Source organism: Drosophila guanche, unplaced genomic scaffold, assembly GCF_900245975.1.
Source record: "Drosophila guanche unplaced genomic scaffold, DGUA_6, whole genome shotgun sequence".
NCBI lineage: Eukaryota > Metazoa > Arthropoda > Insecta > Diptera > Drosophilidae > Drosophila > Drosophila guanche.
Window position 1 is genome coordinate 4999970 of NW_022995750.1, and position 27701 is coordinate 5027670.

Consider the following 27701-nt stretch of genomic DNA (forward strand, 5'->3'; position numbering starts at 1 on the left):
AAAAAAAAATGGAAATTATGGATTAAAACAATTTATGGAATTGCTGCTGCTGCCTTGCGACCTGCCAACTGCCACCACTGCACATGCATCAGAATAATTTTTAAAGTTTTTATCTGAATGTTCTCGCCCAAATGTTCGTTCATAGTGTATTCTTCCCCAGGCTCATTTCTAACCAAGTTACACACCAATTGCAATTGTTCAAATATGATGAATAATAACTACAAATTTAGCAAAACAACAACAAAAATACAAAAACAAATAGCATATGCGTTATTATATAACATCGAGTACTATATACATTAAATGAAATACGAGAAATGCAAGAAAAATTACTTTTAAACAAAAAATTTATGTTGAATAAAAACAGTATTTCCAAAAACTAAACTAAGCGAATCCAAGTCTTTTTGCACTCCAGGGAGCAAACATTACTTAGCCGAAAGCTTTAATAATAATCGTAGGATTGGTGGTTTACTGAATATAGGGAGGAATTCACTGCCCTGATTAACTGAAGCAGCAACTGGGGACCCTTATAAGTATTTAACAACATTCCCAGTTGGCAATGGTTAACTTTCGTAAATTGTCACTCCGATTGCAGCCTAATTTCTCATAAGCGAGTGATAGTAATAGTGATATGCAGGTAATACTATGTTCGTATGGTAATATAACATAATAACAAATCAAAAGTACGCTTAATTATGTTTATGCATTTAAATCCGATAAGAACTCTTTTGGTGTATGACACCAGGCTGGTCTCACTTTTCGACACATGTATCGATATATGGCACAATCGACATTACTGTGATCGTAAAACCGTATAGTGTGTGCTAAAAGTATACCTACATGGTTTCGAGGGGTATAAAAGAGAACATTTAAAATGGATTAAATTCTAACGCATCCCACATTGAAATTCGCAATCATTGCTTTATAGCCAGGACAGAAAAACACAGCAATTTTCTCATCTGTTACATTTGTATTTCATTTATTTTGTTGTTGTATACATATATGTACCTTTTCATGCAATTCAAGTATTCGTAATTCCATACGCTTTGTTCACATAATAATTTGCGTTGAAACTGGTGGTGTCCTTGCATGCAAGTCATTATTTAATCATCTTTTCCAAATCTTTACTTCTAAGATAATCATGTCAAATTCCATACTGGCTTGGCGCCGCGCTCTCGAAGGTGAATACTAATTACTTTTTTCTTTTCATTTAATATATGCATATGTGCCGGGGGTAATTTGTTAAATAAATAATTGCGAAAATACAAACGGGCCTGCAGTCCATTTTCGAATATGGCGAATACATCTGGGATGTTCCATTCAATTTTATGGATTATAATGCGTTCAATTCTTTCAAATTTCTTGTTCGAGATGCCTCTTCTGTGTATTTGCATGTGTGTGGTGATAAGTTGTTTTTTGGTAATTGTAAATCTTTTAACCTTTATTAACACAATTCTATCCGTTTGCTGTTGTTGTATAGTTAAGAAATATATTGCATTCACAAATCGGGAACTGATTGAGGATTGAGGGGGTGGTGGGGTATACATTAATTTAGAAATTCTCTCTCTTCGCCATTGCCTTGGGTGGATATTTGGGATGTGGGCTGGCTATGCATATCTATGGAGGGGATGTTGCAGATGTGTGTCTGTATGTGGATGGTTTGCTTATGGGAGAGCGGCTCCGCGTTTAATCGCCATTCTTTTGTTCGTCCTCAGATTCGGATTCTAGAAAGATTAGAAAATTAAAATTACAAACATTAATAAACGTCTTATAAAGATCCAACAAAAAAAGTTAAATTTTTATTATGTGGCTGTCCAAACGATTATTGGCCAAATGTAACTATGAATAGTTATATGGACACCCAATCATTCATTTGCTTTGGCATGACCGAAATTAACCTCTTGGAATTGTGCACAATGGAGTCTGTAGCACTCCAAGATTTTGGTTAGAGGCATGCGGCATAGAGTACCATAATTGTGTCTGGGGTAACTGAGAGATCGGAGCTGCTGTAGCGTTATGTGAAACAGAGAAGCAACCATAAGACCCAATTTCTTTTGGCATAATATCCTCATGGCTGCAACGAACTTTGGATTGATTCGGAGCTAAGAACTGATGGGAGTTCTCTTTGGGACTATGCAACGCAAATTTGACTAAAGATGAATTGTCTGTCCAAACGATTATTGGCCAAATGTAACTATGAATAGTTATATGGACACCCAATCATTCATTTGCTTTGGCATGACCGAAATTAACCTCTTGGAATTGTGCACAATGGAGTCTGTAGCACTCCAAGATTTTGGTTAGAGGCATGCGAGTATAATATCATAATTTTGTCCAGGTTTTCATTGGCCTGCGTTGCTCTGGTTTTATTATGGAGCAACGAGGCAAGCAAAAAACCCAAATGCTCTTGCAATTTTGTACAACGAAAGTGCCATCCAGGACAAGACCATTCTCAAAAATTGCACTCATATCAACCCGAACATTTTCGTTATAAAGCATATATTTAATTTACCTTCTTCGGCTGATTGCAGCCATTCGACAAACTTGCGCATTTGTTCGAGGAAATGCATTTTGCCTTTGTTGGAATGACCATCCTTGTACCAGCGCAAGATGATCTCCTCGGAGATGACCTCTGTTTTGTAGAACAACAATATGATCTTCTGGAAGGCCTTCATGAAGTTCATATTCTCATAGCAGAACTCCTGAACCTTAAGGATCAGGGCCAATTCCGAGCGGTCTGTTGAGGCGAATGCCTTAAACAAAGTGCAGTACGTCTTCAAGTGACGAACAGCCTGATCAGTGACCAGTTCCTCCTTCTTGTTCCATTCGCCCAACGACATGATGGTAGACCAAATCTGTGCACAAAAATAAAAAATTATTCAATTAAAGTCTCCCTCTCGGCAATCAATCGTTTGATTGACTTACAATAACAATTATTTCATGATCGGGAATGTTGTTGCGTGCCGAAAACTCTTTAATGTCAGCGGTTATCTCATTGTGTGCCTTCTCATCGTTGATATCATCGATGAGGGTCTGCTGAAGCTCACGCTTGGCCTCCTGGCTGGCCTGCGCCTTATGCAGCTTGACGATCTCATTGAGTTCCTTGTCAAGAAAAACTTGTTTAAAATATTCCTCAGTACGTTTGTTTGGTGGGAAAAAGTCCATAAGTCTTAAAGGAGAAATAATAATAATATGTACCTATTAATAAACATACCACGAAAATAATCTTAAATTTATTTATCTTATAGTTTTGTAAGAAATTAAATCGACACCCAAATGAAGCAGCAGTTCATTTGCGAATTAAATAAAACTCCACGAAATTTATTCTAGGAACATCAATTAAAGATACACAACTGAATGGTTATAACATCTTCCTGAGAACATTCCATATTCGGACTAATAAACTTTTATAAGTGTACGAAATTAAATCGACACCCAAATGAAGCTAAATGTTCATTTGCGAATTAAATAAAACTCCATTAAAATTACTCTAGGAACATCAATTAAAGATACACAACTGATTGGTTATAACATCTTCCTGAGAACATTCCATAAAGACAATAATTTAAATGAAAAACTTACTTGCTTTCCAGTCCACCCTTCTTAAGCGCCTGAATCAGATATGCAATGCCCTTCTCTTGCTTGAACGTCTGAAATAGCTCCAGTAGAAACTCTAGTGCAATGCCATCCTTGATCAGATGCTCGTTATTTAGTACCAATAACACATTAGGCGGTACAGAGCCATTAACTGAGAACAAGATAAGGTTATCAATAAGAATTAGGTTCGTTTTATAAAATGTAGCGAAGAAAGCTAGGAAAATTGATTTATTCTTGTCCTTGGGCTCGTGGCTTTTGGATTTGGTTAAATTTGCATCCAAGAGTCAGTATACCAAGAGTAACTTTTACTTTAGCCCAATCTCAGCTGTAAATCGAACAAGGGTCTATCTAGACTCGACTATATGTACGCTGGGTGGGCTCTAAGGAGCTCAAGGGTTCTCTGAACACTTACCTAACCAGAGCGCAGTCATTCGCGCAAGCTTGATGCGTTCACTTGGAGTAAAGCCCTTTACGAACAATAGAACTTTACCCATCTCCTCTTCGAACATTTTCTCGAGGTACTTGTACCGTCTGATGAGCTTGACAAATACCTGAAAACGAAAATATTATACATTTACTGAAAGTTCTTTACTTTTACTTGATTATCTTCAACGAGTTTTAATTTTGTTGCAACAGAAGAAATCTTTAGATTGTTGGTTTTATTTTTTACACAAAATAAAGACAAGTAAAATGTTGCTTTTCATGTTGCATATTTTGACACCGATTGCAAAGTTTAGATAAGGTAACCGGTTCTAATAATATGCAATTGAAAAAGGTGACCCTCCAGGTGTGAGTGTACTGTATATAATGTATACTATAGCAGCTGTTGTTGACACATAAGAAATCTTCGGATCGTTAGGTTGTTTACAACAAACCAAAGACAAGTAAATATGTGGCGATTCATGTGGCATAATCTGACACCGACTACATTTTTGAGCTTGTAATCAGTTCTAATTATATGCAAACACAGCCACACGCAGGAATTGGATCGGATCGATTCGGATATATGATCTTTTAAGTGTAAACAAACCTGCTCATGGTTGCGCATGGATTCCATGCTCTCGGGGGCATCGAAGATGCAGTAATTGGTGCGCGGCTTTTCGCCATCCTGAGAAATGGAACCACCAGGCACTGAAATATAGAGCATTACGAATGTTATGACTATGATTATCGATGGAACAGGCAGTTGTTAAGTGTTACTTACCTAATAGACCACCCGCAATCAATATATCAAAGAGAACTTCACCGTAGCGACGATAGTCGAGCTTGTTGCCCGCGATGTCTAGATATTTAGAGATTTGCTCCAAGTCGCCATCAGTTTTTTCGAGACCAGCAATGACCGCATCACGGAATCCCGTTGGGTCATATTTTTCTCTTTCATCTCTTTTTCTGGTCTTGATGCGTTGACCCGATAGCACTGGTCTTTCTATTTTTTGACTCATACAATAAATTGCTGCAGATAGATGAATGTGTAAACGTTTCACAATTAATTTAGTGCTTATATCAGTTAAATGTTCAACTTTAAACTGGTTGAGTTTATAAGCAAGGTCACAAGATCGATTCACAAGTACTAGCTTTCCAATCGGACGTTTTGTTGTTTTAAATGTTGCGAGCATTTGAAATGCTGCCTAACCTTAAAATCCTCGCCTGCCGAGTGTACATGTGCTTTCACACACATGCCCAAGCACAAACACAATAGTGCAGAGAGAGAGAGAGAGAGCAAGAGAGCGCGAACACACAGACACAATCTTTTTACAGTTTGATAATGCCGAAAGAAGAAGGGAGAAGCAACGCGAGCAGAAGAACCACTGAAAGGCAACTCGAGATGAAGAACGATGGAAAAAGTAAGGCGAGAAGTACAGAAAACCAACAAGAGCAGCAGAGCTACAGAAAAAAGCGGAGCAAAGAAAGAAGAAAAACTGTAAAAGCAAGGCAAGGGAACGACCCGCCTATACACGAAATTCGACAAAGAAACTGTCGAGAATAAAGTGAAATTTTTGACGTTGTTACTTGTGGAGCAGTTCGGGCAGAGCTCGGAGCAAGGGAAACGAGGTCATTGTACATACAAGACACACTCGTACCTTTGTGTCAATGTGTGCGTGTGGTCCCGTTGGTTGCGGGGGGAAAAAACGCAGAAACGCCAAAAGATGGAAAATACGCTGTCATTTCCAAGTACACAAACATTCAATTAGCGAATACATAGAGATGGAGAAAAATTGAACAAAGACAAACGTAAACTTACACTTTCGCTTAACGGAAATAAGTTTGGCCTTTTTTTTGCCGCTTCCGCGTGTCCTCGTCAGTTATTTAATTTGCAGGGGGGGCTGATTTGTGTGATTCAAGGGAGAATTTTAATGAGTATGTGTGCGTGTGTGCCTGTTGCTTTTCACAATTTAAAGAGAGAGCTACGGCTGTGTGTGTGTGTGTGTGTGTGGGGTTTAAAATGTGTAATTTAATTTAACCTCGCACAGCGATTACCAATACACACACGTTAAACACAGACGGACACAGATCAAGCCAGATGTAGAATATATTTCGTTTTCGCCGACAACGGTCTTTTCTAGCTTACGAGCTTTTTTGCACTGCAAAATTGACACGCACGCACACACACACTCAGCACCACAAAGTCGACAAAAGCAGAAGAGAGAGAAAAGGACAAAATCTTATAACGGAATTTACGTTTTCGAATTTGTATTGAGTGATTACAATTTTGTGAATTTAAATTTCAGACTTTGTCCGGAATTCTATTTTTAACAGCTATCACAATCGGTTACTAAGTATTATGTTCGCTTCAAGTTCTCAGCGCCCCCGGTCAGTCCTGGCCTGCGCACACCACTTTGTTAAATGAAATTCAGAAAGCGAATGACACACACGAATCGTGCCGAACCGTTCGACGAGAGACGATAACGAAGAGACATGTGGTTCGGCGCCATTTTGAAGCGACACTTTGTCATACTACACGAATAGAGGAAGGGTAGGGACAAGGGGCCAAGGTATGCATATTTCTGCGGCTTTTATTAAATAATGTTCATACGTAGCCATGTATAAGCAGGGGTACAGTCGAACAAAGGCCTAACCAACTGCGCCTAAATGGTTTATTGCGTGAACGGCTGCTGGCTGGCTACTTGATGAGTAAACCTCGTTAATACATTAGTATGTATGCATGCATGTATGATACATACCGATTCGTACATAACCTTTTCTTCGACAAAGAAAAAAGAGACATGGCCGTCAATGGCGGAATGGAAAATTCTATTTCTCTCACTTTCGAAATGTGCTGGGCTTAATAATATGTATACATTTGGCTTGGTACTTACGATTAAAACAAAAAAATCTGTTTTGCTGGGAATAAAAGTAACTTTTGTGTAGCTGTTTGAGCTGTTTTTTGTCGAAAAATTTTGTCTGCACCTCACGAATTTTTGTTTATAGTGTGACTGTCGGTCAAACATACCGCATGACCCTCAAAAATATACCAAAATATACCCTTGCATTTTCAATATATACTGTAAATATACCGTAGTCTTATATGCTATTCCTCGATTTTTATGTTCTATTCAATATTACCAGCTTGCAAAGACTTTTGACACTGAAACAATAATTCAATCCGTTTGAAGAATCAATTTGACTTATTTTAAATACTAATTTTTATTGGATTGTACACCTCATGACCTTATATTTTAAGAATTTGTATTTTAATTTTGATTCAAATCACCCCTTCTGGAAGCAAGGGAACCTTGTGTTCAGTTTGTAAATGTATGTAAAATGTAGACACATGTATTTTAACTTCTTTAACATAAGATGAAAAGAAATTTTTTTTTATGAAAACTGCACAAAGGGAACATAAGTAATTAATATAATTGACTCGGAGTGGTGTGGCGTCGAAATACATTGAAATTACACCGGAACGCAGGATAATGATGAAAAAATAATCATTATCGTCTACCTATTCACCGAATCCCACAGATATATACCAAAAATAATATACGTTCACACTTACATATAACGTAATCCTAAACAATTTTTGTTCGTTCGGTAAACTTTTTTTTTAGTTCAAAATTTTTAGTAACATTTGTACCTTGTCAATGCGGACTACAAAAAAACAATTTTCCTCGATTTTGATTTTCTTTTTAAATTACCAGCTTGTTGGGATTCTCAGCGCTAAAACTTTAGTTTTATCAGATTCATTAATCAATTATCAACAAGATATGCTAGATTAGTTTAAACTAAAAAGCATAAAACCCAGGAATGTAACGTAAGCGTGAATTCAATCTTACGTATTTTACCACTTGTTGCTTGTCATCCGATATACCTTTGTATGGTATTAAAATTAAAATATTTAAATTCGTCTTTACAAGCTGCTTTTATACATTAAGAATAAATTTAGAATGACATGGTTTTATCCCTTTTGGGACTGACTAGTATTTGCTTTGACTGTAGCCTGAAATTTCCAACATTTTCTCAATTCTATAAAATCATCTTCTCCAAGATGATAAAATATCCCGAAAAGTGTAAAATACCTTTAATTTGTAATGTTTAAGTGTGACCAGCTCTACAACTGGCCTGCCGCTGGGTGGTTTGTTTTTTGATAAAATGATTAAAGAAAAACAATCGGATTTGGCCCATTTTAGCGTTCCTGAATTTAAATATGAGCAGTTTCGTGATGTTCTCTTGCGTATGCGAGCTCTTCAGCGCTACAGCTTCTGCGTGGAAGCCCAGTCGGAATCAGATGTGGACAAGGTAGGTACAAACATACGTCTGTATATGGATCCTGAATGCCTTCATTTAATCATCCTTTTCATCATCATAACTACAGCTGCGTCAGGGCTTTCTCAGACTAATGGCTGACTACCTGACCCTGGAGGAAGTGACTTCGCTATACACAGTGTCTGTTCTGGTGTTCCTGCTGATGGAAAAGGATCGACCACGGCAGTGCAATGAACGCCTGGAGATGCTCAACGCTAGCTTCAATTATTCGGATACGCTGAAGCCCACAATGATCCACTATGCCACTGTAACCATGCTGGAATGCTTTAAGCTGATACCTTGCCAAGAAGAGCACCGTTATATCTACATGCTGGAGGCGATGCCACATATTCTGGTGGCCTGCGACACGGGCAAGATGATTGCTCTGGGACTGCTGCGCGCCTTCATAGGCGTCCTGTCCAACACCTCCCTAGTTCTGCACATTTATCGTAACGTGAGTCCATTGAAATGATGGCAAACGCTTGTCTAATAGCTATATTTTTGCAGATGTGGGAGGTCTACAACATGGTTAAGTCCATCAGCCAAGAAACCATCCTAGCTGATTGGTCACTGTGCAGGACGTACATCCTAGTCAAATCATTTTCTCTGCTTATGAGTTCTACGGCCCTCAACTCGTGCAATCTGGGGCTGAGGCAGGCGGGCTACCAGGGATTCGACATGCCGCCCATAGCCCCAGAAATCTCGGAATGGTTCACGTCGTTGCGCGACAAGATCGAGGAGAAGCATACACATCTCTCAAGTAAATCTGGTTTTAAGGTACGTACGAAATAGAACTTCAGCCAATGAGATCCACTTATGTATGTACATGTCATACTTCTTCACAGCTAGTGCGCTTTATAGACCAAAATATATTGCGTTATTTGACTGAAGAAAACATCGAAACGACATCGGAAGTAGGCATTGAGACAGTAGCGTAGTGTATGTGTAATTATAGTTTATATTTTTTCATTAGAACATAAAGCATAAGCTTTAAGATTCGATTCATGATTGTCGGGTCATCATTTGAACTTCTTTGCAGTCTTTCGGGCTGGTGCGTCTAGAGGCACCACAGCAGTGGAATAATACTTGCTGGAGATTCGATTGAGAAAGTACAAACCCACCAGAGAGAACAAAATACTGAAAGAATAACCAACATTAACCATATGCGGCAGGAAGGAGTCGCTCGTATTTACCTGGTCGTGGCACACACACGATGAACAATGCCCGCAGCGGCCACAGTGAGGGACATGCAGAAAAGTATCTCCGGCACTAGCTTGGCCTGAAAGTCCTGGCCAAATATCAGCATTTCCGCATTGGATACGCAGGTGAGGCTCAAGATGAAGAGCCAGGAGAAGAGGTAGCCGCCCACCAAGACATTCAACTGTGAGCCATTGAACCAGTCGGCGCAGAAACGGAGCGTGGCAAAGATAACCAGGCTCAGTATGCCGGAGATGATGGAGGAGACAAGCGTGTTCTTGCTACTAGTTGAGGCAGCTGCAATGGTTATAATTAATAAAGTATAATCGCTTTAATTGAAGTCTAGCTTACACATATTTTTTTTTTCATTCGCCGGCGTTGCGTCTTTGTTGTACGTGTAATTCCAGCGCAATTCACATGTGTGCGTATTTGTGGTATTTTTTCGATTGTTTCCTATTCCAAGTGAATGGCAGTTTAGCCATCACAACATTGCATCGCATTTAATTAGTTTTATAAAGTTTTTAATAAAAACCACCTGCAAAATGGCTTCCCTGCTAAAAGTAGCGACTAGCACGCTCCGAAGCACAATATGGCAGACACGGAGCGTGGCCACAACCGCGCCGCAGCTGTTAAAACAGAGTAAGTTGGATTTGGCGTTTGGTTGTTTCATAACCTTTCACCGAAATTCTTTGCAGTCCAAGAGAAGCAGGAGAACAATGTGAGGACATATGAGGGCGTAAATATAGACTCTGAGCGTTCCGAGAAATTGCTGAAATCCGCCTGTCAGACCAAATTCTGTCCGGAATGCACGCTGGGCCTGGATATCAAGCACACCGACGTGCTCATCCTGTCGCAGTACGTCCGATCAGACGGGTGCATGCTGCCCAGGCGCATCACCGGCCTGTGCTATCGCCAGCAGAAGAAAATGGGCACCCTGGTGACGATGGCCCAGAAGGCGGGCCTGATGCCCAACCTGGGTCCGTCGTGGAGCAAGAAAGATCCGAAAAAGCGATACGGCTGGAAGAAATTCAACAAATATTTCCTCGAGTCAACAATTAAATACTAAAACTAGTGATAATGGGCAATAAATGTGTTGATATGTTAATACTAGCCTCCACCCTGCATTTTCTTGCTTCGCTCCGTTTTTTTGACTTTTTGAGAACGGTCACATTTCTGAGGCGTCGCTTGTCAATTAAACTTTTTAGATTCCCGCAAAATTTCAAAAATTTCGAGATGAGCTGCAGAATGCACGTCGAAGTACGGCTGCACAGCACCGACCAGTAAGTCCTACACCAACACCTGTTGCAGTTTAATTGATTTCGCCCCTTATTTTAATAGACCAATACCGGCACTTCGATCTGTATTGACGCCGGCTGTGAACGCGTTCCTGGTATCAAATTGGAACCTGCCCGAGAATGTGGCCTTCAAGCCGAACTTAAAGGAGGTTGACCCCTCGTTGGTTGCGAGTGTGCTGCTGGAGCGTGACTGCGGCGGTAGGCCAGAGATCGATGAGGAGACGATGTCGTTCTGCTTTCATTTCTACAAGCCGCATGCAGTTGCGGCATCCGCAGGCTCTGGGCTCTTTGATGGCAGCGTCGATGCTGATGGCGGGGCTGTCGTAGATGCCAATCACGTCTTGCTGCCATCCCAACAGTTTTTGGGCTTGTGGGAGTCGCTGGTTTTCGAGAAAGGACTGAAGGAAAGGGTAAGCTCTTAACTTATTTGACAAATGACAAATGACAAATTTATGCATCTTTGTGGTGTTTGCAGCTGCTGAAATTCGCCTTGTCTGCGTTGACCTTCTCAAAACATCGCGTGGACACGAATGTGATTGCCTGCAATCGTTTGATACTGCTCCATGGCCCGCCCGGCACTGGGAAGACGAGCCTTTGCAAGGCCTTGGCACAGAAGCTGGCCATCAGGACGCATGAGGCCTATGCCTACACACATCTGGTGGAGATAAACAGCCACAGCCTGTTCTCCAAGTGGTTCTCGGAGAGTGGCAAGCTGGTGGCCAAACTGTTTGCCAAGATCGGGGAGCTGGTGGCGGACTCCAACAATCTGGTTTGCCTGCTCATCGATGAGGTGGAGTCGCTGGCGTATGCCCGCAGTTCTATGAATAGCAACGAACCGCGAGATGCCATGCGTGTGGTGAATGCGCTGCTGACACATCTGGACGAAATCAAGACGCGACCCAACGTGCTCATTCTGGCCACCTCCAACCTGGCACAGAGCATTGATCTCGCGTTCTTGGACAGAGCCGATATCCGGCAATACATTGGCTATCCGGCCGTGCCGGCCATCAGGTCGATTTACAAGAGCATGCTGGTCGAGCTCATGTCCGCGGGCATTGTGGAGTGCGAGGCTGTCGAGGTCGAAGACATCGAGGAGGGACTGCTCACCAATCTGTCAGAGCGCAGCGTTGGCCTCAGCGGTCGCACACTGCGAAAGCTGCCCCTGCTGGCCCACGCCCAGTACACCGCCAGTGAACTTTTCGAGCAGCATGGCAAGATTTTCCTATCCGACTTTCTAGATGCCTTGCTGCTGGCCCTAGAGCAGAACATGCGCGAGCACCACCTCTTGAAAATTGAGTCTTCGGAATAGTAGCAAGTCAACAGCACAGCAAACCAATTTCTCCCATGGACAAGAGCCGAAAGAAAAACCAGAATCTCTTCACTTTATCTCCATCAAATGCGAAACTTTGTAAACTTCAATTTTTTACAATGAAAAACAATTGAGAATCCCAGACTGAATCCAGGAGCAACCTCCGCCTTCGCCTTCTGCTTTGCTGCTTCGTTTCATTTGCACACACGACACAGGGATTTTTTTCCATTTCTTTATCCAGCTCTTGATGTGAAAATCAAGCGTGAAATCTTGTTATTTCTTTGCAAGCATCCGCATCGGCTCATCTCCATGCAGACATCGTTCCGGACTCTACGCAATCTCAGCACTTTTGCCTACGCACTCGTCTGTCTGCTAAGAACTCACTCAAGTCCACTGGACAAGGGATAGACAAGCGTGGACCACCCATCATCGTCATCTGGGGAACATTAGATCCCTTGCCTTTGCAAGTGCAAGTGACGACTAATCAAATTTGTTTGACAATTTGATTTTGTGTTGATGTTGCCTGTTGATCCGCATCATCCCTTTGGAAGTCGTCTATTCACTGCATCAGCTCTGGGCCAAATCGATTTGGGAGGGGGTAACCTAATGGGGCAACATCTGCAGCATTGTGTCTAGAAAGTTTCACCACAAATGCAAGTTTGAGTGGAAGTCATGACAGCTTTCAGAATATGTGGCATACGATTGAGTTGTAGTTTAAAGTAATAGAAGATTCTTCTTTAAAGATAAATAATTCTCCAGACTCTAAAGTTATCTCAAATCGATTTAATATCGATTCATAATTCTCCAACGCACTCTACTCCTCCTTCTGTTGTGAAGCACACCGCTGTGACCTTTAATTAAATCAGAAAAAAGTCTACCAAAAACAGATTCACACAATAGAAGGTTGAAAGGATGGGCATGGGTATAAAAGGACTACAGGACAGACGACAGGTGGCCATAAACCGAGTTCGGTAGACAGTAAAAATAGACAAATAGTGGGCGCCACGAGTTATGTGAACGAACGGATAGCTGCAGGGCCCATAAAATGTAGATGTGTGCCAGGGAATGGGGGCAAGAGTGCGATAAAATAGATTCCACGTTGATGAAAATGTGATGCGAAGCCTCCCAGTCTACCGTCCTTCTGCCGGGTGGAGGGATATAAAATATACACGGTTTATTAGCCACACGGCAAGCGGGAATCAGTATCTAAATGTGGCGCATGGTGGCTACGATAGTCAGCATCTAAATGGTGGGGGGAGGATGGCTGTATGGCAAGCAGTTCAACAGACGATAAGCGTAAATGGGGCAGCAGGTTTATGGCCTTGTTCTGGAATGGTGTGGCTTTTGTTTCGACAGCCGAAGAAGAAAAAGAAAGGATTTCTCCAGTCGGATCTGGAAATGGATCTGATGGATGTATGGATGATGTGTGCAGGCGAAGCAATTAGTTAGCACAAAGATATCTCTGTTTTTCTCTTCTCGCTCATTTAAGTCTGCACAATGTTGTGGCAGGGTTGCCAGGGAAGAGGAGTTTCCAGCTCATCTGGCAACGTTGGTTGTTGATTTTTACATTGTATGCTCGAAGGCCTTGTTTATTTGTTGTGCAGCTATCAATGGATGGCAGTATTCATTGGTCTTCATTTCCATTTCCATTGCCCTGTTTTTGCCACACTTTTGTCTGCTCACAAGGTATATTGAAGAAGGGGGAAACCGTCCCGCAAAGAATCCCTTAGTGCCAAAACATATATTCTAAAACCATGCCAAAACACACTAGCCGACGAGTCATGTCTATTTCCATGCATTCTTGTGCATTCTCTTTTGTAATTGCCTAAAACTAAGAGCAATACCAAACTGCCCTCCCTTTTACGAATATTTAATAGATGTAGTTTCGTTTGGGCAGTAAAATATAAATGTAATCCTCACATTTGAATGTGAAACGAGGTGTGAAATATAATAAAAATATGACCAGTGTCGTAGTTCCTGGATAAGGGAAAAAAGTGGAATGAAAACAGTCTATTAGTCTCCATATAAGCCAGTGAAAACTATGCATGTAAACCAAAAAAAACATTCAAAAAACATTTACCCTTTCCTATAACATGCCTGTGGCCAGGGCCGGGAACAAAAAAAGGAAGTGATAAAAGGAAGCTTGGAAAAAATTACAATCCTTTTGCTGAGAACTCCTATGCTACTGCAGCAACTGTCCATATGGGTAATAGGAGGGAGATAGAGGGAGAGATTCCCCTGGCATAAATTGAGAAATAAATGTGCAATGTATTTTGTTGAGCCGGTTGCAGTCGGTCCGCATACACAGGACCACATTCTCCCCCCAAGCAACCATTACACTCCACGCAAAATCATGCAGAAGCACAGAGAATTGAACTATTGATGGTTACGTTTATTTATGTTTTCCTCCTCTCGTTTTCTGTGTTTCAGAATGGGCGGGAGAAGGGAGGAAGCCTGCAAGCAGCATTTTCCAATTGCATTTCAGCAATATGGAAAATTTTGCTTCCACAACTACAAAATTTCCATTGTTATCCAGCTACTGCTGTGCTGTTTTTCTGCTCCCTACTCCTATTGTTGCTTTTGCTGGAGCATTTGTTTCACATTTATTGTTTGGATTTGAAAGCTTACCGTTTTGTGGGCGTTAAGAAATTTAAATTCTCTACACAAGCAACAATCAACATGCTTTAAGCTGCTGTAAAAGCTGCAAAATTCAATCATTTCAAATCGTTTGAGCCTGCATTGAAATCGATAGCTTTTTATTGGTTGCAGCCTTAGGATTATTGTTGCATTTGTCCAACATTGAGTGTCCCTGGAGGCGTATTTAGTTGGCCTTAAAGTTGATATTTGTTGGGCCACATATTGCCACACATATTCATGTCCAAAAATGATGAGGCTGTTTACAAATTTCCTTGGAATCGCAGCATGTAATAGATATCTTCTAGTCCAAACAAAGCCATCAACGATTTACTCTTGTTTTGAAGTTCTGGCCCATAACCGCTTCATGGCTGGCAATTTCGATGCAATTTTGATTTAATTTAATTTCCTGCGGTTTGCTGGCAGCCAGACGACGACGACGTTGGCGGCGCCACGCCCCAACTCTCTTTGCAGCAGCTGCAAATTTCGCTGGTGCTCTGGAATTTGTTTAGCTATTGACCAAGGATCGTTAATTATGTACAAACATACATACCTATATATTTTAGCCAAGAACTTTTGTTGGCAGCAGCTACCGACCGAGCAAACAAAAAAAAGGCAGCCACAATGTTGGTTTTACAGTGCACTGGAGATTGGGCTAAATTAAATTTCAGCTGCCTTCAGAACGCAGGATTCAATATTTTTGAAAGCCATTTTCATGTCAAATAAGACTGAGTGTGTTAGGGTAAAGGATATGTGATGCTGTAGGGGAGATTCCAAATGGATTGTCAACAGACTCCTCTCACTTATGACTCCACTACAAGTACATAAGTTTAGTATTAGACGATGAGACCCCTGCCACGGCACGACCCATGTGACAACTCTAAGTAAAGTCAAGCAATGCTAAAATGCAACACACTTGTGTTCTGAATTTGAATTTCAGCGCGATTTGTGTAAAGGTGGTAGATGTACATAGATGTACCTATGTATATTTATACATTCGAATGTGTATAGAAATATGATATAGAGTCTTCAAAGTTAGTGCTATATATACATATTTCATATCGCATTTAAATATTTTTAAATTTGGCGGAACTGAAGATGAGAACAAAGACTCGTAACTCGTTTCTAGGTTCTTATACCAATACGTAAGTATCTGTACATGCATATGTCCCGTTACGTTTATCAGCGTATGTGTGCGTTGGTGTGTGGGTTATTTATGCCTGGAACGTGACTGGAAATATGAAATGCAGCAAATGTGTTTACTTAAATGAAGTGAGTGAAAATTGACAAATACATATCCATACACACACGCACACACACGCACACACACGCACACAGATACGAAGCAATGCAAAGACGAAACTGCAGTCACACGATAGAAGATGGGGAGGCAGGAGTGGCGGAGGGCAGGGCAGGAGATGAGTCGCATCCGACTAGCGGAGCTTAGGGCACATGAGAAATGCGCCAAAAATGGCAATGACGCTAATCCCTTGGCCGAACGTTGTTCACACATGCTCATGCAAGCACACACACACCAATGCACATACCCGTACATACATATGTGCATATGGATACACAGTGAAGAAATATGTCAAATTCAATAACAGACAAGAACAAATAAAATGGAGCTTTGAGTCGAGGCTGAAGATACCCTTCCTAGGTTATGTTTCAATGGAAGATGTATTTAAAGTGTTTTGTTGCTGTCATTTTTCAATGAAAATATACTAAAAGCTGTTTCGCATCGTTCGCTGACTACATCAATGGATATTAAAGCTACTTAAGCATTGAAGCTGCTTTTCTTGCATAACAAACATCTGCTCAAAATCATCATAACACCCCCCTGCTAGGGTACAACAAAGTGACGTAGTACTTGCTCTGCTCCTTTTCTCCAATCCAGAACTCAGCAGGAGAAGAAAAAGGACCCAGAGAAGCAGCAGCAGTAGCAGCAGCAACTGTGGCGCCAAGCTCTGGACAATGGTAGACCCCCTTCGCACTGGCCTTATAAAAATGTACGATTTTTCTTCATTTGATGAAACGAAATACAATTTCTCAACGAGCGAGTGAGGGAACAGCGATTCAGCACGGCACAGCACAGCACAGTAGAGCAGAGCGGAGGAGAGCACAACGCAAAAAGTTGGTTGCAATTGCAATTGCAATTTTCTTGCCAAATCAGCGCACGATGGCTTCGTATATTGACATTTTTAAAAGCCAATATTTCCCAGAGTTCGACTTCCATTTTTCTCCATTCTCACTGTAATATGAGAGGCGGAGGGGAGAGCGAGTAGGAGAGAGACACATGCACACAAAGTATGTCCAAAAGTTTTGGATGCACGAATTAATTTATTTGACTTTGGGCAATGTATAAATAAAAATTGAATGAGTCCCGGTTACCCGAACAGAAGCACAGAAGTGCAGGGGAGTGCATGAATTACTGTTAACGATTGTTTGGCCAACTCTTACAACTGGAACAAATGGTTCAAAAGATTCAACAAAAATATAAGTTTTTAAAGAACTTTAAAATAGCAAAAACAAGAGAAATAATCTAGTAATTGTAGCTGAAATCAGTCCAAACATTTGGAGTAACTAAGATACACGATGGTAAATAAATGAATTAAAATATTAAAGGGACTGAGTACGATTCAACAAGTAAAGTAAATAACAAGTAGTAAATACTTAAAAATCCGAAATAGATTTCTCCTCCTCCATCTGCTGCTCCATCCTCCTGCACTGCATTTCAATTAGCCGCAAGCCCGACATCATCCAGATGTGTGTGTGTGTGTGTATGTGGAGGTGGTTGAAAAGTAATTTCACCTTTCTCCTGGCTGTCATTTGTGTCGCTGCAATTACTTTGATTAATGGCGGCATAGCACCCAATGAGAGTAGGACCATACGGCCTGGGTCGCAACCAACCCATCCTTTCAGCCGTGAGGAACCACTGGAACTGGGCCTGACAGTCTGACCGAAAAAAAAAGAAACTTTTGCCAACTTTTGGCAAACGGAAAACTGCAAACGCAAATGAAATTAGTCGAAACTATTTAGAGCACATTTCCATAGGCATCGCTACATTCATTCGACATTCATTCGCATTCGCATCCTCATTTTGGGTACGCCTCCCGTCCTTAGAGTCAAGTTCGTGACGCGTGTTATTTCTAATTAGATTAGGGCGTGACTGTCAGCCGTGCCCTAAGCTCCCAGCGCTACCCATCCGCTCTCCCCAATCCGGCGGCTGACTTGGCCGATTTGATTGCCATTTGGTTGTCGGCCGACCTCTTCGTTTTGTAGTAATTTTAATTGAAAAAATTCTTCAATTTTGCCATCCATCTGACTGGCTACTATGATTTCTCTCCTCAGGCAGGACAGACGTAGAAATGTAATTAGCCTCAAAGCCAGCTTTCTCTTCCCTGTTTGTCTGTTTGTGTCAACTTTTCAATTAAATATTCATAAAAAAAATTGCAATTTGCCAGCCACTTCACAGTGAGAAAAAGATATTTTGCAATCACTTTCGTGCGCTGCATAAGTTCAGGCGCCCTGCCTAAATATGCCTGTAATATGCTTGATTTGCCAGCAGGGATGGAAAGCTAAAAGGAATCTACAAAGTTTGCTGATCGACTGAACCAAAGAAACTTCTAATGACCGTTGAAATTACACAAAACTACATAAACAACAAACATTCCAGCTAAACTGGACTAGTTGTGACCTCTATTTCGCAGCTCCAATGACTAACAGAATCGTGTGATTGCCCTCCAGCTTTTGCAGCCCTGATTTGATGGAAGCAAATTTCATGCATAGGTTGGACTGGGAAATCTTTAATTAAATTGGCAACGGGTACGAAAAGCAATGAGCGATTGTGCAAGGTGAATCGCAGGTTGAAGTGACCGAGGGAGAGAGAGAGAGAGAGAGAAGCAAGAGGTTGGGGTGGGTCAAACCCCCAATGGAGAGCGACCAAAGGGCAGTGGGTGGGCCAGACTGGCGCTAATTTTAGAGCAGTGCCAAAGCTTTGTCCTGCATTTCCCCCTTGTTGCCCAGTGCTTTGTGCAAACGAAATGGCGATAATTAATCATTGCTTCTGTGGTTAAATGACCGCTCTTCGATTCCCCAACCGCGTTGCCATGTTACGTCGTCCGATTCGCGCTACTCATCGCCCCTTTGCTACTTGGTTTAGTTTAATTAGAAGCCACAACTCTTTGCGGCAATTGGCGTAAGTTATTGCCGAACGATGATTTGGTGGATTCCGCTGACATACTGGTACTCGCACTCGTATTGTCACTGCCACATGCTGCTGCTGCTGCTGCTGCTGCTGCTGCTTCCTCACACTCTCCCCGTGAGCTCTGACTGAACTACTACTTGCCATACATTGTCCGGAGAAGGGCAAAGAATTTATACGATAATTGCAAGAGCTAATAGAAGCGAAGGAGAAGGAATCAATATGAAGTTGGTTTCAACCTTTTGCAATGTAAAACTTACGTCTGAAACTGTGACCAGTGATACATTGAGAAATATGGTGGCCTTCAGGCGACTGGCCCTTTGGGATCGCTTGACAATGATAATCAGCATCTTACGATACCGAAGATCTGCCTGGAACCAGTCGTGATTGTAGACAGCTTCGCCAATGTGCTGACTCTGAACGGAGAGGTCTGGATAAGACTTGAACAAAAGTTAGCCCATCGTTTGCCACTCACCGCTTCGAGCAATCGCTGGGCGTAGGTGGTGATCATAAAGACCTGCACCATGGCACAGAATAGAAAGAGTACAAGCATCACCAGATTATCGATATTTCCGCCGATAGTCATCTGAAAGCCCACAAAGCAGATGATGAATGCAGAGGACACGAAGTTGGAGAGCAGCGAAACGCCAAAGATCTCGTTGATGTTGTGGCAGAGCTGCAGCAGGCGCTGATGGTAGACGACAGCTGCCTTAAGGAACGCCAAATCCTGTTGCGGTGAGACTAACCCAGCCACATGCTCCTCGATGCGACGCCCCAGGCGACTGAAGTGCATTACCAGCAGAGTGACGAGGGCGCACATTAGCATATCGGCGGCCAGTTGTCCCGAAAGACACGTCTGTCCCGCCACATTCTGGGACACGTACATCAGATAGTAGCTGGAGTTGGTGCTCCAGTCCCAAGGAACCCAGCAATAGTACGGCAGCATCCGCACAAACTGGCGAATGCCCAGCCAGAAATCGTATACCAGATAGTGGATTGCCCAGTAGAGATTGTACGTCCAGATCAGCACCAGGTGCATGCCAAAGTAGAAGATGCTGTAGCGACTATATGCAGCCAGTTGCTTTGCCACTTCGAAGGCTTCCTGCTGATGCTTTTCCCTGGGATGCAGCTGCTCCATCTGCCGCACGACTTGGGTGATTTGATCCCTCTTGCGCCAGATGTGCCACACCTTGAGATCCCCAACGATCACGAAGCCAATGAAGGATAGATTCATGGTAGCTTCCAGGAAGTTTGAGCCGCTTCCAATCGCCAAGAAAACATAAATCAATTCGGAGAGCAGTACGGCGTTCAGGTTCAGGATGAGTGCGATAAATATGCAACGGAGGAAGAGCGCCCGCATCTTTCCTCTCCCCTGATGGTCGTAGGCCTCCATTCCAATGGAAAGGTAAAAGATGTTTGCATACCTCAAAAACCTTTCCAGCTTAATGGGCTCCCATTTTTCCGATGAAGTGTTCCCGGGTCCTGCCATTGTGATTGCTGACGCTACTGAGCGACTTCCGCTCTTATATATACATATATAACCCGAAATAACATCGATGATTTAATAATTTACTGTTGCCATACACTTCACAAGTGCCACGCCTCTTTGATTGCCATGCACCGGGGGCGAGCATCTCTCAATTAGTGCGTTGTGAACCGTTACAGTTGGTCATCCCAGGGGCGTGTCTAATTGGGCCTAAGTCGAAATCGATGACTCCCCCAATTAATGGTGCTCCACTCTACTACCTCTGGCATGTTCTGCCTCACAAATGTCAGCGATTAGTACGACCCCAAATGAGCATTCGAATGGACATGTGTACAAATGGCAAATGTTCTCTCGGCGGACAAATGTCGGTCTGGAAAAATCAGTTCGATTCTCCACTATTTGTGGGAAAGACTTGCCTGGCTGTGTAAGTGTTTTTATCAGAGCAGAATCAAGAAGGGGAACCACTCCCCACTCATTTAATAATCCTACTTATTTCAGTGGTAACTTTATCCTTTATCAATTATACAATTTAGTATTGTCCTGACACACGGAAATTCATTTGGCACACTTCAGTAGATCAACTTGATGTGATTCGTGGTACAATAGTATCGAAGCCAAGCATCTTTATAGCACAATCTCCGCATGTATATCTGGATACGAGTGTGCCTTTGTGCAGTGACAGCATTAAATTTGACATGCAACAAACACAAGACGAGAAAAGAAGAGGTATGTGAGAGCTGGAGCTGGTAAGATAGGGAAACACCATACAAGACTTTCATTCCTCGCTGATTCATACACTACAAAAAGGTATTAGTCAAGCTGTAATGTGTAACACGAGTGCGCTTATACTTAAATATACCCCTTAAACATTCACTAAATACCACAAGAAATATCTTATTTATTCTACAAATTTGTATTATAATTTCTGTACAAGGGTATGCCAAGCATCGACTCTCCGTGTTGTGTTCTCCTTTTTGTGGTTATCCTTTTTTGTGTAGAACAAAGAAACAATGTCGCTCTGTCGCTCATCCTTTCTTTGTCTCTGGCCCCGTGTCAGTGCGAGTGTTTTCTGTATTTTAGCTTGGGTTTTTTGCCTATTGCCTGTTTGCACACACACAAACACACGCCCAGGACTGCAACCCATACGGATTTCTATTTCTTCTTGGAAACTGACACCCAGTTTGAGTGCGAATGCGAGTGGTAGTCTCGGATCAACTGTTTTGTAGCTTTCAAAGAATGCCAAAGTTGCTGGCTGGCATTGTTTTCCATTTGCTTGCTTATTCCTATCGTTTGCTTTACTTTTTTTCTTTGGTTTATGCTTTTCCTTTATCCGTTTTTCTTGGAAAAAACACTCGTAGTATGTTGCAATTAAATGCAATTCAACGAAGCAGGCAAAGAGAGTGTGGAATGACAGCACAATGCTGATGATGTGAATCAAATGGAGAACACGCTAACTCTGACTCCGACTCCGACTCCCTGGTGGGACACTGGACTCTGACTATTTGACCTCATTTGCGTATCGCATTCCTAATGAAATCTACATGACTATTCCATACAGCAACGTTAATGAAGACTATTTATACTAGCACACAAATGTCCGTTGCGATATATAATCATATGTACATATTTACATTGAAAGTGTCTGCGTGACGTGTCCGTCCTTTGAAATATATGACCATATGAGATTTATTCTCAAATGCAATTAGCATTTTAAATTTATCCCATACTGCGCACAATTTTTCACTCCTTAATGGCATTTGTAATGTTAAACCAAATTTAATTTAATAAATTGTTGTTGCCACGGCCCCCTCGGGCAGTCAGCGTTATGCAATTTTAATGCATTTCTATTTGCCATTTAAAGTTATTTATTTTTGCCCCCGAAAAGCTTCCATTATTTACATTTTCCAAATGTTTATGTGTACTTAGAACTAGTTTTGGGCACAAAAAAAGCGAAAACAAAAATATGTACATATTAGATAACGGACAAATTATTCATTGATTTTATTTTAAATAAATGTATTTTTGGGGCACTGTCAAGGTAAGCAAAATGGGCCACTACTGGAGTGCACTTATTTCAGTTTCAGACAAACACTATTCAAATATTATTATGCATTTTTAATGCAATCCTATTTTCCACTTCAAGGCTTTTATTGTTTTTATTTTAGAAAAAGTTTAAGGGGTTTTTATGCCCGTAAGCTGCTGTTGAAAATGGCATTTATTCATTTTGTATTTTATATTCCATAAGAAAATGACTTTAAAGCATTTAAAACAATTTTCCGAAATTTAATATAACTTACATTCGAAATTTACAGGAAGGAAATTGTAAAAAAAAGAGTTTATGTGTTTTAAATATTGTGCTATAAGCGTAAGAGAGGGGTAAAAAGTGTGAGAAGTTCGCTCTAGTAATAAAAACTTTAGAAATATAGTAAGCTATAAAATATACCAAGTGCATAAACCAATCGAGAAAAATTAATAAAAATGGTTAAACAACACCCATAAGGCATTTTCAAGTTAAATAAAAATAATTAATTAAGAATAGCTTTCGCTTTTTCTTCAACTCTTTTTGGGGCTAATACTTATGCAGATTAATCCGAATGTACATATATATAGGGGGAGATACGTACAAATACGAGTACTTGTGTATGCAAAGCCGCAGCGCCTTTTGGCTGTGGGGCAAGGTCCTTGGGTTTCCGTTTTGCATTTCGGTGTCGACCCCATTAGATGGGTTTATCTACAACAGGAGAGAAACAGAGACTGAAACAGAAAGAAAGTGAAAGAGGGAGAGAGAGAGAGATAGAGACCAAAACAAGAAGGGGTCTGTGAGCCAATTTCCTGCCCGAAAACCTTATGTCTCCACAAAAACCCCAGTAAACAAAGCAATTATGTATACACATACATACATATGTACGTGTATGTACATAGTATGTATATCATATGTACGTATGTATGTACAGTGAATGCTTTCGTTAGTTAGTATGTTGCATTGTTGCATATTATCAAAAACATTTGTAGCAGGAAACAGAGCATCGGTAGCAGTTCGGTTCTGTTTTCGTCCATGATGTGGACTCTGTGTGTGTGGTGTCTGTATATTTTGGCTACTGGCATTTTTGAATGTTTGCCAAATGTTGTTGTTGGCTTTGGCGTAATTGTTACACCAACAGTGAAATGTGCAATGATAAGGCCGCGATGTGTATTCTACTTTTCCATGCCATTTTTTAGTTCACTCTCTACATTTTCCTTCGTTTTTTCTGTGTTCTCTGTTGGAACTGCCATTGCCCTCTGCTGGCACTGTGCCATTTTCCTTGGCAGCACACACATGCTTGGGGTATCCGTATCCTCGACTGACGTTTCCAAAAACATAATAAACTTCATTTAAGTTGAGCTGTGGGAAATATCAACTGATAGGCGGATGATGGGGAATGACTTGTCGAAAGGAGGGCATCATCTTGAGGCCTTTCAAAGAATACAAATCTATGGAGTAGGCAAGGCTGATACATAATTTGTGTAGGTATAAGGTATAAGGTGTAGGTCTTTAAGTATATGTTTCCTTTGCGCAACACCTGCATTTAGTTTGATGTACAAATTCTCACATAAACACGCACGCCGCCCCCCCAAATGTATGTGGAACTTAATTTTCCCATCTCCCAGCTCGCAGGCGCCACCAACTTTTTCAACTTTTTTTCAGAAGAAAAACTTTCACGCTCGCAGTTTATTGGCGATTTACGTGTAGCTGAGAGTTTTTCAGGCTCTCCGAATTGTTTGAAAAGTAATTTTAAATGCATTTTTCTGGTATTTAAATAATTTGGTTAATATTTTCCAAATGTTTGCTGATTTTTTCCACTGATTTGTGCAGATTTGTGCGTGAAAATTGCCAAATGGAAAGTATTTGAACAAGGGGGAGGCAGTCTACCAGTTACTCTGTTTGTCCTTAACAAACAGCCAGGCAGACAGGCTGACATATACATATGTATGTAGATATCTATGTACTTATATGTAGGACATGTCTAGCCTGACTTTGACAGTCGCTGGAGTGTGCGGAGCTTTGTTATGTTCTGATTAACGACGAATCAAATCAAATGAGATAATGAGTCGGAATGGAATTACTCAAGAGTAAGTGGAAGTATGTGTGCGCTCAATGAGGCATGCAACCGAGCCAAAAGCAAACCAAAAGATTAATTCTTTAATGGTTATACCCCTCACATTGCCCATACGCACTGTTAGTCGTTCTGAAGGTTTCTGAGAGTACGTTTTTTTTGTAGATTTATTGTTGGATCGACAGTTTACTAAATCCTAAGCTGACAAATTTCAATTGTGTGAAATATACACAACAAAATTAGACTAATACCCAGGCTGCAAGCTGCTGCTACTCGTAGCAGAAACAGGGTTTAATAATAATCATAACAAATGCTCGCCATGACCCACATTTCAGCACAGACATGTCAGCCTCCATGGCAGCCTCTCACTCTGGAGAGAGGGAACAGCAAATGATTGTTTAAATATTAAACAAGAATAAACATAACACAAACATATATGTAAGTAATATCTATAGGGATTCTCGTATATGTGAATGGAACAAGCATTTTGTGGGGGGGGCAAATACAATGGAAAACTACACACACAGCCCCAAAGCCTGACTGTGGGTCAAATTTGCATAAATTTAAGCGCTCTACAGTGCCCATGCCAGCTACAGACAGTGCGTTACATATTTATGGGTAACACAATCGAAGGTTCGGTGGCTAATAATTTCGTATATAGGAGTACGAGTCTATAGCGTAAAGCTTGAGCCGAGCAATGGCCTGTTCCAATATGATAAATTAACAAAATAGAGCCAATAATTATGCTTTGCTTCGGAAAGTTGTAGAACTGTTATGGAATTGACTTGTCATAAGTTTAGTCAACAATTACGTTATCGAAAAGCAATAAAGCTATCATATAATTAATCGGTAATCAGTTTGATTTGGTAATTTGAGGTTATTTGAATTTGTAATAGGAATCTCGTACAAAAATAATTTATAGGAGTATTTATTTAAAAGTTAGCTTTCCGAATATTTGCACGCTAATTATGGCTAATCATTAAAAGTTATTTATTATCGAACCAACATTTGACTAGGTATAAAAGGTATTTGTAGCGTTTTCCACTTAGTTACTAATAAATTAGTTATATGATATCGAAAATGATAATCTTTAAATGCTGATAAAATTGTTAGAATTGCCTCTAAGTTTCTATTCATCCTCTCTTGATTAGCCGGTATTATCTGATTACACAAACTTCGCTTTGACTTTGCTTTCATACCGTTCAGAAGTCTTTATCGGCATGCGAATGACTTTTCATATCTATTGAAATATATAAATAAATAAATCTTTGGGTTGACATCTTGTGGTCTGCCCACAAATTGCAATTTAAATGCAATCGATAGATATGTATGCTCTTTTCTATGCGTAAACGTAAACGTGTCCCTATTCGTAGTGTGTAAGTGGGTGGATAAATTTGATTGGAATTAATAATTATTCTATGGTCTTGCCATAATCATCCTTATTGTGTCAGTTCCAGTTTCACTTGGTCTCCCTTCAATGGTTTCTCTGCTTCTCGTTCATTGAAACCCAAAAGGCTTACCACATTCACACATATCCTCATGCACACGTATGGATAGGAAGATACGTCTGTGTATATATAGTAGAATGTCACAGCTTGACTTCCATTGCTTCAATTGGCTGCATTGGCGACAAGAGCCAACCTTTTTGTAAATATTTCATTCTGGTTTTATTGACCTGTGGTCAACTCATTTCTGAGGTTATAAAGTTAATGAATTGCATTTTGATATGTGCTGTGGTGGTGGCTTATGGTCTATCTTGTTCTATCTTTTGCTCAGCTTGTCCTTTGACCAGCAGAATTTATAATCTTTAAAATGAAAGCCAGGGGCGATGTCAGAGCAAATTAAGTTTAAATTTAGCACTGTTTCTACCTCTATCGAACGTTGCTACTGCTTCTGTTCTGGGGCGTGGGGTTCACATAACAAATCCACATACAAATGAACTGACTCTCTCACCTGTTCCCGGCGATAAGCTGAGGGTGAAAGTCCCATTCGACTGGTGTACCTGGTGCGTTGATAAGGACACTCAGTTCAGCTCGATTCTATGCATTTGTCATAATTGGCATCGGAGTGTGCTTCCTCTGCACCTAACCTGTGCGAGGAAGGGAGCATTCCCCCACCGACACCCACACCCAAACACTAATCGCATCAGCAGCGCCACATCTCTTCAGCTTGTTCTCTTCTTGGCCTGAACTACATTAAAGTTACATTTTATGCAGCCAAAGTTCTAGATATATCTAGGTGGCACTTGGAAAAACTGGGAATACAAATTGAACAGTTTTAATTTGGATTTATTGTTGATTGAATGTGTTATGTCTGTGTGTAAAATGATGCAGCGATCAGTATTGCAAGGGTACACCTTAAGCATTCATTCCCACTTACAACTTTAAACATTGATGTTATTGCTCCTGTGTTCTTCAGGCATTTTGCCATTGGAATCCTCCATTCCCTCCTTCAATTCTTTCTATTTTTGGCTCAGTGTGCTCCATGTGTGGGCTCCATGTGCGTCTTTCGGCTTCTGCTGCTGCTGCTGCTGCTTCTGCTTTCAGCTCCTGCTTTTGTCACGTTTGCGACTTGTTCCTCAATTTTGCGCATCGTCATATGTTTGCCATTGTGAGCGCCACGTGCGTCATGAAGCGAGTCGTAGTCCCCATACGGGTGGGATCTGGCTACCATCCTAGCTCTGTGTGCGCCATCGTCCTGTGTTTGTCATCGGCAGACCGCATTTTTAATATGCGCATAAATTGGCTGACATTGATGGATCCTAATAGAGTTGCAGTTGCGCCACGATGTCGCTACCAGCAGTTGCCGAGGAGCAATACAAACGGGAGTTGTATCTGCCAAAGGAGGCGTGTCTGCCACTTGCCCGTAGCTTTGTTGCTGCAGCTGTCGTGTGCAATGAATAACTAAGTGGAAGTTTGTGGCATCACCCATCGACCGTTGGAGGGTGATCTACTATACAAATTTCAACGTGTGTATCGCAGGACTCTGATTACTATTCGAATGCAAACACTCCTTCTCCTTCTCATTCTCCTCTTGGTTTGCTGCCCTGACACCCTTAGCGAATATTCGGCAGACGCCTTTGTGCATGTGAAAGTAATTAATTATGGGCCGGGATAACCCCATGAACCCCTTTTCGATGTGC

At 41.2% G+C, this 27701-nt stretch overlaps 6 protein-coding genes across 8 annotated transcripts; 3 read left to right on the forward strand and 3 right to left on the reverse strand.

Annotated features, from left to right (window-relative positions):
• Nucleotides 1–1074: 1074 nt before the first annotated feature.
• Nucleotides 1075–7051, reverse strand: LOC117586681 (protein krasavietz). Of its 3 annotated transcripts, XM_034276933.1 has the most exons (9): nucleotides 6304–6440; nucleotides 5840–5921; nucleotides 4802–5050; nucleotides 4628–4728; nucleotides 4010–4148; nucleotides 3583–3748; nucleotides 2926–3169; nucleotides 2513–2855; nucleotides 1075–1724 (listed from the first exon to the last, which is right to left on the reverse strand). In XM_034276933.1, exons 3-9 carry the CDS (start codon nucleotides 5037–5039, stop codon nucleotides 1687–1689), a joined length of 1269 nt encoding a protein of 422 aa, XP_034132824.1. In that variant the 5' UTR covers nucleotides 5040–5050; nucleotides 5840–5921; nucleotides 6304–6440; the 3' UTR covers nucleotides 1075–1686. The 3 variants fall into 3 exon arrangements, with proteins under 3 accessions (XP_034132824.1, XP_034132826.1, XP_034132825.1); XM_034276935.1 differs by lacking the exons at nucleotides 5840–5921; nucleotides 6304–6440 and adding an exon at nucleotides 6915–7051; XM_034276934.1 differs by lacking the exon at nucleotides 6304–6440 and having other exon boundaries at nucleotides 5840–5962.
• A 1084-nt stretch (nucleotides 7052–8135) lies between these two features.
• On the forward strand, nucleotides 8136–9345 carry LOC117586177. Its single transcript, XM_034276089.1, has 4 exons — nucleotides 8136–8334; nucleotides 8411–8794; nucleotides 8848–9117; nucleotides 9186–9345. Exons 1-4 carry the CDS (start codon nucleotides 8188–8190, stop codon nucleotides 9276–9278), a joined length of 894 nt encoding a protein of 297 aa, XP_034131980.1. The 5' UTR covers nucleotides 8136–8187; the 3' UTR covers nucleotides 9279–9345.
• On the reverse strand, nucleotides 9276–10012 carry LOC117586179 (protein KRTCAP2 homolog). Its single transcript, XM_034276091.1, has 3 exons — nucleotides 9889–10012; nucleotides 9534–9834; nucleotides 9276–9477 (listed from the first exon to the last, which is right to left on the reverse strand). The coding sequence occupies exons 1-3, from the start codon at nucleotides 9890–9892 to the stop codon at nucleotides 9360–9362; spliced, it is 423 nt and encodes a 140-aa protein (XP_034131982.1). The 5' UTR covers nucleotides 9893–10012; the 3' UTR covers nucleotides 9276–9359.
• On the forward strand, nucleotides 10001–10647 carry LOC117586178 (39S ribosomal protein S18a, mitochondrial). Its single transcript, XM_034276090.1, has 2 exons — nucleotides 10001–10176; nucleotides 10233–10647. Exons 1-2 carry the CDS (start codon nucleotides 10080–10082, stop codon nucleotides 10601–10603), a joined length of 468 nt encoding a protein of 155 aa, XP_034131981.1. The 5' UTR covers nucleotides 10001–10079; the 3' UTR covers nucleotides 10604–10647.
• Nucleotides 10648–10685: 38 nt separating this feature from the next.
• Nucleotides 10686–12297, forward strand: LOC117586176 (pachytene checkpoint protein 2 homolog). The gene is made up of 3 exons (XM_034276088.1): nucleotides 10686–10817; nucleotides 10876–11242; nucleotides 11308–12297. Exons 1-3 carry the CDS (start codon nucleotides 10771–10773, stop codon nucleotides 12139–12141), a joined length of 1248 nt encoding a protein of 415 aa, XP_034131979.1. The 5' UTR covers nucleotides 10686–10770; the 3' UTR covers nucleotides 12142–12297.
• Nucleotides 12298–18969: 6672 nt separating this feature from the next.
• Nucleotides 18970–20468, reverse strand: LOC117586422 (putative odorant receptor 85d). The gene is made up of 3 exons (XM_034276459.1): nucleotides 19455–20468; nucleotides 19240–19395; nucleotides 18970–19172 (listed from the first exon to the last, which is right to left on the reverse strand). The coding sequence occupies exons 1-3, from the start codon at nucleotides 20466–20468 to the stop codon at nucleotides 19116–19118; spliced, it is 1227 nt and encodes a 408-aa protein (XP_034132350.1). The 3' UTR covers nucleotides 18970–19115.
• Nucleotides 20469–27701: the final 7233 nt, after the last annotated feature.

Excerpts from the sequence above, each read along its gene's own strand:
- LOC117586681 (XM_034276935.1), bottom strand. The coding sequence starts at position 5,039 with ATGAGTCAAAAAATAGAAAGACCAGTGCTATCGGGTCAACGCATCAAG. Across the intron at positions 4,729-4,801 it reads GATTGCGGGTGGTCTATTAG|TGCCTGGTGGTTCCATTTCT; the intron begins GTAAGTAACACT and ends TCTATATTTCAG. Across the intron at positions 2,856-2,925 it reads ATCATGAAATAATTGTTATT|ATTTGGTCTACCATCATGTC; the intron begins GTAAGTCAATCA and ends TTTTGTGCACAG.
- LOC117586177 (XM_034276089.1), top strand. The coding sequence starts at position 8,188 with ATGATTAAAGAAAAACAATCGGATTTGGCCCATTTTAGCGTTCCTGAA. Across the intron at positions 8,335-8,410 it reads CGGAATCAGATGTGGACAAG|CTGCGTCAGGGCTTTCTCAG; the intron begins GTAGGTACAAAC and ends TCATAACTACAG. Across the intron at positions 9,118-9,185 it reads CAAGTAAATCTGGTTTTAAG|CTAGTGCGCTTTATAGACCA; the intron begins GTACGTACGAAA and ends ACTTCTTCACAG.
- LOC117586179 (XM_034276091.1), bottom strand. Across the intron at positions 9,478-9,533 it reads CGTGTGTGTGCCACGACCAG|TATTTTGTTCTCTCTGGTGG; the intron begins GTAAATACGAGC and ends TTATTCTTTCAG.
- LOC117586178 (XM_034276090.1), top strand. The coding sequence starts at position 10,080 with ATGGCTTCCCTGCTAAAAGTAGCGACTAGCACGCTCCGAAGCACAATA. Across the intron at positions 10,177-10,232 it reads GCCGCAGCTGTTAAAACAGA|TCCAAGAGAAGCAGGAGAAC; the intron begins GTAAGTTGGATT and ends AATTCTTTGCAG.
- LOC117586176 (XM_034276088.1), top strand. The coding sequence starts at position 10,771 with ATGAGCTGCAGAATGCACGTCGAAGTACGGCTGCACAGCACCGACCA. Across the intron at positions 10,818-10,875 it reads CGGCTGCACAGCACCGACCA|ACCAATACCGGCACTTCGAT; the intron begins GTAAGTCCTACA and ends TTATTTTAATAG. Across the intron at positions 11,243-11,307 it reads AGAAAGGACTGAAGGAAAGG|CTGCTGAAATTCGCCTTGTC; the intron begins GTAAGCTCTTAA and ends TGGTGTTTGCAG.
- LOC117586422 (XM_034276459.1), bottom strand. The coding sequence starts at position 20,468 with ATGGCAGGACCCGGGAACACTTCATCGGAAAAATGGGAGCCCATTAAG. Across the intron at positions 19,396-19,454 it reads CCCAGCGATTGCTCGAAGCG|AGTCAGCACATTGGCGAAGC; the intron begins GTGAGTGGCAAA and ends CTCTCCGTTCAG. Across the intron at positions 19,173-19,239 it reads CACTGGTCACAGTTTCAGAC|CTCTTGCAATTATCGTATAA; the intron begins GTAAGTTTTACA and ends CGCTTCTATTAG.